The sequence below is a fragment of the Euprymna scolopes genome, chromosome 30 (genome assembly GCF_053919585.1).
Source record: "Euprymna scolopes isolate OS-2025 chromosome 30, ASM5391958v1, whole genome shotgun sequence".
Lineage (NCBI taxonomy): Eukaryota > Metazoa > Mollusca > Cephalopoda > Sepiida > Sepiolidae > Euprymna > Euprymna scolopes.
In genome coordinates this window covers 24,886,739-24,895,573 of record NC_136511.1, presented here as the reverse complement: position 1 = coordinate 24,895,573, position 8,835 = coordinate 24,886,739, and the positions used below count along the sequence as shown (strand labels likewise).

General features: G+C 33.1%; 1 protein-coding gene across 1 annotated transcript in view; it reads left to right on the top strand.

Moving 5' to 3' along the window:
- The window catches only part of LOC145254593 (tachykinin-like peptides receptor 99D), an 864,064-nt gene that overhangs the window by 833,398 nt on the left and 21,831 nt on the right, over positions 1 to 8,835 (top strand). Inside the window, exon 5 of the mRNA XM_080113201.1 lies at positions 7,000 to 7,090. Coding sequence (XP_079969327.1) covers positions 7,000 to 7,090 — 91 coding nt within the window. The remainder of the gene's footprint in view (positions 1 to 6,999; positions 7,091 to 8,835) is intronic.

Genomic DNA, 8,835 nt, shown 5'->3' with positions numbered 1-8,835 from the left:
TCTGCAGGTCGGTATGCTGAAAACGATTATCACGCTTATGTTATGGGGCGAATTATTAATCCACCTACCAAAATAAAACGTTTGTCTACACCGAAATTAGGATATTGGGGGTGTCTATTCCGGTCGCCATTTTTAAGACGGGGAAGGTTGATGGTGTCTATTCCGAAAGCACTCCTTAACATGGGTAGTTTGGGATGTCTATCTAAACGCCGTTCTTTGCATGACAATGCTCAAGGAAGTGAAGTAAATCAAAAAGATGTAATTGTTTTGTTTTGGATGTTAAAAGAAACGACATAACACTGGAGTTTACTTTAATACTATTGGCTTAAGTGTTGAAAAGAAGAGAAAGACTTGAACAAGAAACGGAAATAGCTAGAACTGTTACTAATGACTTCGATTAATTTAAAGAGTTCATGTACAGTGAATATCCTCCACCTCTAAACTTGTTTTTACTTTCCATCATTATTCTAATGCACCATTTTTCGTACTTTTATTAATCCATATTGTTTTACGCATACCTGTATTTGTTGTTGTTTTTTTTTTAATCAAACATTACCTCCATGCTATCGCCGCAAACCGGCACTAATCACCAGTGAAAGCCAGATTATTTCATTTCGACCACGGCCATAAGTGTCTGGAATCGCTTAGGGACCTCAGTGACCACCAACAACAACCGTAGTTTACTTTTTGTGAGTGGGGACCGGCGTCTACCGGACAATGCCGGTTAACGAGTCCTACTAGTTTCAAATAAACTTATTTTTCTTATAATTATTTGTTTTGTTTTTTTATTTTGGATGATGTATGCGCAAAAGATATGCGCTTATGCATTTTGATTTTGTTATGTTGACGTGTAAACATGAACCGCTACAACTCTATCTCAACAAGTATCATTTAACGTTTTTTAATTTTTGTATATATAATAATATCACCAAAACATTCTTAACGGGATAGGTATATTTAGCACACACACGCGCGTGCGCGCGAAAATCCACACTTTCCCTCTCTCTCTCTCCCTATATCCCACACACATTCTCTCTCTCTCTCTCTTTCACACACGCACTGTGCTATCTTGAAACATAAATATAACATCTAAGTTTATGAGCTACCTATCTTTTTCGACATTTTGTCTGACGTCATCTTCTAACGTCATATTCTGACAAGTATTTCGAATGTATAAATGCTTTATTTCTTATGGAAATTTCTATTACTCTAACTTTACTGCCTTTAAGATCATGTTCGCATCAGGTTTTCATAAATTTTGTAACGGGATAAAAGTAAAAACACGCAAACGAAATGTCGACGAAACGAAAATAAGCAACTCATTTGCACCCAAAAACAAACATAGCGCAAAAAATAAAGAAGAACAGAAAAGTGGAAGTAAATAGTTTATAAATGCCCATAAAAATGTCAGACGTTTCCGATGTAAAAGAAATTAAACGAGGGCGGATTAATTCCGAAGTTATATCATTTTTGAAGTCTATATAAAAGTATTATTAGACACATTCATCATTGTATGTTTGTACCTGCGGACTTTAAATTGCCAGCCTTATGTATTAATACAGATTCGGCAACTATTGGTTATTTGAAGTTAATTGGTATCCGAGGGGTGGTAACACAACATAGACCACACGCAACATAGAACACACGCAAACACATACACGCTGTTGTGCTGTATCCTCAAGCCATACAGAGCGTCCCCAGGTTACGGATAGGGGAAACCCCTCTATTTATAGGGGGTAGCTTTGAATATTGAATCAAAAGCCGCTGACAATGGGGAAATAAAAATAAAATGAAAATGAATACCAAAAATAATACATACTGGCTGGCCGTCGCCCAGGATAAAAAGGGTCCCTTACCTCGTTCACACACCAGACGAGAAAAGGTATTTGAAGGTGTGAACCCTCTTACCTCAGATAATGGCACTACCATGACAGTGGTCCACTTGGATCAGCCAACAGATCGTGAATTAGATCCTGGCCCCAAACCATCATGTGCAACTACAAGAAAAGGAAACAGAAGAGGCCTAAAAACCCAACCCTGGACAGTTGCACAAAAGAAGGTATTATTATATTGCTACCATTATTCAAAGTTTGAAAAATGGAGCAGAACGTCGAATGAGATCCTACAAGAGAAAATCAAGAATTCTGACCTCCCTGAAGGCAAACACATACACACAAACACACACACACAAACACATGCACACAAACATATACACACAAATACATACACACAAACACATACGCACAAACACATACACGCAAACAAATACACACAAACACACACACACATCTGAAATGACTTTCATAGTGTGTTTTCAAACCAACATTCTTTACATAAATTAGTTTTGTGACTGCGCATGTGCAATCATGAAACAGTTGATAATAGATAAATATTCGAGAACAAAACGAATTAAAGGGTTTTACACGTCTAAAAAATCAATATATCAAATCTCAAATCCCCATATTACAAATTTGTTTAGAATATAATATAAAAAAGGATACCATTTAAGATTAGATAATAAAAGATAACATAAGAAAAATCATATAAGTTTAGTTAATAGAAGATAAGAAATAATATTATATCTACTACTATTACTACTACTACTACTACTACTAACAATAATGATAAAATACCTAGTGAAAGAGAGGTAATCCTTCTAAAGAAAATTATAAGTTGAATATATATATAATATATACATATATATATATATATATATATATATATATATATATATATATATAAAGTGCAAAATTTTGTTGAAAATTCAATGACTCACGTTTTCTTTTTCATAACCTTCGTTTATTTCCTGGATTTTTCCATTACAGCTGTTTCATTAATAGGTTAGAAATTTTACGATTTATGTTTCCGTAAAAATATCCTGCCCCCAACAACTTCTTCAGATGTGTATCCATTAAATTTTTACAACAAATGGTATATTTTTAACATGGGGGCGGCATCGTATTCGGGTAAAAGGTTAACACAGCCATGCTTCCTCACTTTCTCCATCTTTTGGTGTTATATAAAGATAGTTTTCCATTTTAACCTGTACTTTCGTATTTTTATTTTTTATTTATTAATTATTTATTTTTGTTTTAATTCTTCCTGTTTTTTCTATTTGGATTTGTTCCAATTATCATATAATTTTATTTATTTTGTTTTCTTATATTTATGCGTGTTTATTTTAATAATGTTTTTTTTGTCTTATTGTTTGAATTCGTATTATATTACCTGATGCAGGGGAGGCAATTCTCATGGTATTATTTTTTTTATTTAGGATTATCTCCCTTCCATTTTTTTCCTAATCTGCTCTAGTGCGTGAAATTAAATATGTGTTTCTCTGCAAATGCCCATGGATTACATGCAGTCTTTTGTTTAATATTTTTTCTTTTGATATTAGTATATGATACGATTCTAATATACATAGGTTGCATCATTTCAATTTGCTAGGTTTATATTATTTTCCCCCTCATCAATTATTGACCATCTTAATTTATATACAGTTTTATTTTCATTTAATTCCTTTATCTATACTGCTAAAGTGGCTGAGTGTGTCTTTGTTTTTTCCGATACACAAACAGAGAAATATGTATAACTTATGGGTACTATTTATCATAACATGTAAAAAAATGAAATAAGCCGATAGTGGTATTGATTATTTCTATAATTCTTTAGATAAAAGCAATAACCTAGGTAAGACAAGGGGATAAAGTCCGGTAGAATAGGTTGAAAAAACTGCGATAATAAAAATGTATTTTAATAATAAAAAAAAATTAGTAATAAAAAAATCTAACGTATTTTTATTTAACATTTCAACAGGGGGACTACGTAATTTTAACATGGCAATACTTGTATCTTGCCCTACGTTTTTATTGGAACATAAGCTCACTCTTGGTATTGATTAAATTCTTGGATTAAGACGACGCTATTATCCTTACTGCCTCAGAGAACACAGGTTACAATATTTAGATCCAGGGATGTAAGATTCCGATTTACATATAATACTCCAATTAATTGAGAAGCTAATTTTCTTAGATGTAAGTTTTTTAATTAGATAGCCAAAGAAGTTCCCTGGATAATATTTGTGTTTTTGTTGCTAAAAGATGATGTGTGGTTAGAGATTTTCTGCTTTATTAAAGATGTGTATGTATTGGGTGCATGGTGGATACTGTGGTTGGTCTTTAATATTACATTTTATTAACGTTAGGATAGGATGTGTGTGAATGGGTGGGGATATTATTACTGAACTGGTTTCCAAATTTATTATAATAGGTTTGTTCGGTGAACGACTATCAGTATTTATATTATAATTACTGCTATTAATATAGCTTATTAGTGGAGGGGGTGTTTAAGTTCATTACCATTTTACTGACCAAAGATTGGCTGTTGGAAAAGATTAGTGTCGTTTCTTTGGAGGGATTTGAATGGTATCTCAGTTACTGTACATGAATAAATAATATTTTTTTATGTTATACAGTTATTATAGAGGAAGCATTCTTCTTTTTTTTTTTCGAAAATTACATTTGGTTTGCTTGGCCAAGAGAAAATAAATTGGTTGGGCATCTTTAATTTTCTTATATTAGAGGATATGATTGCTTGGTTTATTTAGGTATTATAGCGTATGATATTTTGATAGAATTTGTGTTAAAGAACATTAATATACCTATGCGGGTACCTAAAAGAATTCTACACAATATTGAAGAATTACTTGGTGATAATAGTTTTTACATTGGATCTGAAAGGGGAGTAAACCAAATATTATTCTTTCTCCTCGTCCCTTTACCTTTACTAGTGGAAGATCTGTCTATGTTAGTGCTCTTGTGGTTAGTATGGTTGACATTATTATTGCTATTACCTGAAAGTTCATGATTTCTTTTAGTTCTGGACATGTTACGCGTAATTAATGAAGGTAATCGTCAAGTTTCTTGGTTTTTATGGTTATAGTTTATCTTTTACGTACAATCCGAATTATTAAGAGCTAACGCTATACAACGTTATAAAACATGGGTGTTTGAGTCGAAGGTCTTTTTGTCAGCTGAAAGCTTAAAGATCCATGCAGAGATTGAAGGCAATATGGATTTAATTATTGAATTAGGGTGATTTGAAAACTCATGTACATATAATAGTGTAAGGTTTGGCTGATAGTATGCGCTTTATGTTTCAGTGTTAAGGTTAATTGACATTTCTAAGAAGTTAGCTGTTTCCTTGTTGGGTTCAACTGTTATGGAGAGTCCAAAGTTATTAATAAAACTATAAATATCTTCTACAGTGTTATTATAATCTCTAGGTGTGGATCGAAGAGGGCATCGTCTTTACAGTTTTAATTTTCTTTTTCTAATAATATGCTCTACTCTATTGTGTATTGAGCTTTTTTTAATTCGGTTGGGATTAAATTTTCTGTATATAAATACTGTTATTATATTTGTTTGAAGTTTACCATTGCGTATATCAGGTAAACACTACATCCCTTTGATTTATTATATATGTGTATATATATATATATATATATATATATATATATATATATATGAAATAAAATAGAGGTGGAAGGACCTGAATACTCAACGTTTCGCCAGATTTATGCGGGCTTCTTCAAGAGGGATGGTCATTGACTTGAAGAAGCCCGCATAAATCAAACGAAACGTGGAGTATTCAGGTCCTTCCACCTTCATTTTATTTCATATCGTCGGATTTAATCCAGCTCAACAATCATATATATATATATATATATATATATATATATATATATATATATATATATATATATATATATATATATATGTATATATATATATATATATATATAGGTGTATAGATATATAGATATATATCTATATAAGATAGACAGATAGAGTTAATAGGTCCAATTTCAGTATAAATCATGTTCCTTAGTTTATATCTTTTCCAAAACTTTTCTTAATTCTTTTTAAATCTCTTATTCATTGACGACTATCTGTCTGGTTAACGGATATTGCATGCGTGTACGTCAGACATAGCGTCATTCATCAGTGACTAGGCATGCTTTATGGTAACTGTATCATTGGAGTTCCTTAATTTTTAATCCTAAAAGAGAATTCGTATATGCACAACAATACTCATTTTAATATGAGACTTGTCGCTATCGCAAAAATAAGATTTTGTCTTCTAAAGGAAATAGCTTGCTTCAATTCTCAATGGACAACATTACAGGCACGATTCTGCCTTTGTTGCCTTGTAGAAATGCATGGGGAAGCTCCATATTTTACAAGTTTTTAGGTTCGCGTTTTACTCCTTATCTGAAATGGAACACGTCCATCAAAGCCGTTGCTAAGGTCGCTGGAAAAATGATGGAATCCTTCTATCGCTCTAGTAGATATCTTAGTGATGCAATTCTCTACCTATATTAGAGTCAGGTAGGCCCAAAGACGGAGTACTGTTGCCACATCTGGGCATAAGCTGATAGAATAACTTCTCCTGCCTTGACCGAATTAATAGACTCTAAAGCCTACTTGGGATGCCGTTTCCTCTTCCCTGCAACATCTTTCCCACAAAAGAGACAATACAGCCTGTCTCTGCGTTATCGTAATTTTAAAGTGCTCGTCTTAGCTAAAATATATAGTCTCCCTTCGCCAAACTTTTACGGAAAACACTCGTCTACCTGAACCAACTATCAATATTTTTCCTCACTCTTCATCTGTGCCTAAACTTAAACGTAGACCATGAACTAGTTTTGTTTTTTTTCTTAGAAGTGCATACCTCTGGGACTCTCTTTTATTTTCCTGCTTTCCACCTGACTACACCATGGCCGTCTGCAAGTCCAATGTAAACAAGTTGTTGATTAGCTTTCCTCTTAAGTAATCAAATTTACTGAAGTTCCCATTACTGTGATATTGCCCATTGGCTACTGAACATGGGATTGATAAGTGTTAACTCCTGTTTAAAAAAATGATTGCTGGTACAATGTAATACGATCGCATGTAAGAAAGAAAACACTGTTTAATGGTATTTTTTGTTTGTTTTCAGTTACGAATATATAAACATCATTTGGTTTTGCTTCAATTGGTTGGCCATGAGCAACTCCTGCTACAACCCGTTCATCTATGGCCTACTAAACGTAAGTAAATATTTATTTACTGTTTTTCACTTATTGATATTGCACGCCAGTTTTGTAAATGGCTCGATTAATGCAACTGTAATAAAATAGGACATGATGAATAGTTGTGTAGTGGTAGAATAAAAATCGACGTTCGAAACGGACAAGTGTAATAAGCTAGTTTCTTTCTTTTTGTTCGTTCGTCTAATGTAGCGTAGTAATTGATATCTCGGACCCAACATGCTGTAGACTCCGTCGCCAAGAACATAAGAAAAAAATGGAAAAAAATAACTCACTGTTTAAGGTTTTAAAAAAAATACCTTTCTTACTCCGTCTACGGTCACGTGGGAGACCTCGTTTCCGCTGTGACATCACCCACGTATCCCTAACCTGGTCATCTGTTTTTTTATTTTTTTTTATTTTTTTTATTTTACACAATGATCACCACTTATCAAGGCCCGGAAGCCACTCAGGGATAAGGGTTATTGCAAGTACATCACGTTAGTGAGGAGATTTTATGAAGTGTTTAATTAGGGGGCGGTTCATTAGGAATTTGTTAACATTAGACTTGAAGACATCCAAGTTGTAGTCCGGAGGGAAGCAGGCAGACGGAACAGAGTTCCACAGGCGTGCAGTTCTAAGAAAGAAGCTCTGCTCATGAAATCCGCGTTTTGATTTAGGCACAGATATAGAGTGGGGGAAATTTTTCACAGTGGAGTTTGCGCTCCCGTTCATTTTATTAGCTTTTTATTTATTCCTTGCCGTGACGAAATTTCGCAGACTGATCACTCATTTGCATACATGCGTTTTACCATGACTACCTTAACATGCCGCCTCAATGTGCATCTTGTAAATCAAAACAAACCAACACACAAGTGCGACCGAAAACAAGCGCATTAAAATGAAACGAACGTATCACGTGAGGAAAATATGATCAATCGAGAACAATGAATTTGAATTTAACTTTAAGTATTATGGAATCTGTTCAGTGCACATTTAGTGGCAAACCACATATAATTCAATAGCTGTAACTTTTCTTTATTCAAAAATAAACAATTGTAAACAGAACGACTCATAGAAATCTATTTATATTCTCTTTTCATTTTAATATACTTTCATGGAAACGTTTGCTATGTCACAAAAAAACTATTTTTCTCTTCGCCACAACTGTCACGCTCATACATTAATTCCATAGATAATATAACATATTGGCCCAACGGGTAACGGGTAGTCTAGTAATATATATATATATATATATATATATATATATATATATATATATATATATATATATATATATATGCTAGCATGGATACCCGGCGTTGTCCGGGTATTTAAAGATGTATATTAAGCAAAAACAAAAAAATGGTCATTTTTTTTTAATATTGACCCCTATTATGACCCCTTAAAATTTATTGTTTTGGGCTAAAATGAAGTTATAAAGTTAGATCCATGTCCAAGGAACTTATATCTAACAATTCAAGTCTTTACACTGAAACTTGTCGGAGGAGTTTGGTAGAGTTCTCAAGGGTCAAATCGTTGAAATTTAACCCCTTAATCGACAAATTTCTGGCGGGAAACCGATCACATGGATTTCCCCAAATCTCGGTACCCTGTATATCAAATTTCGAGTCTGTAGACTTAAAATTAACAGTTATTGCGTAGGGAAATGTACACACACAGACACAAAGATACACACACAGGCAGACCCTTTCACTTTAATACATATATATATATATATATATATATATATATATGTATATATA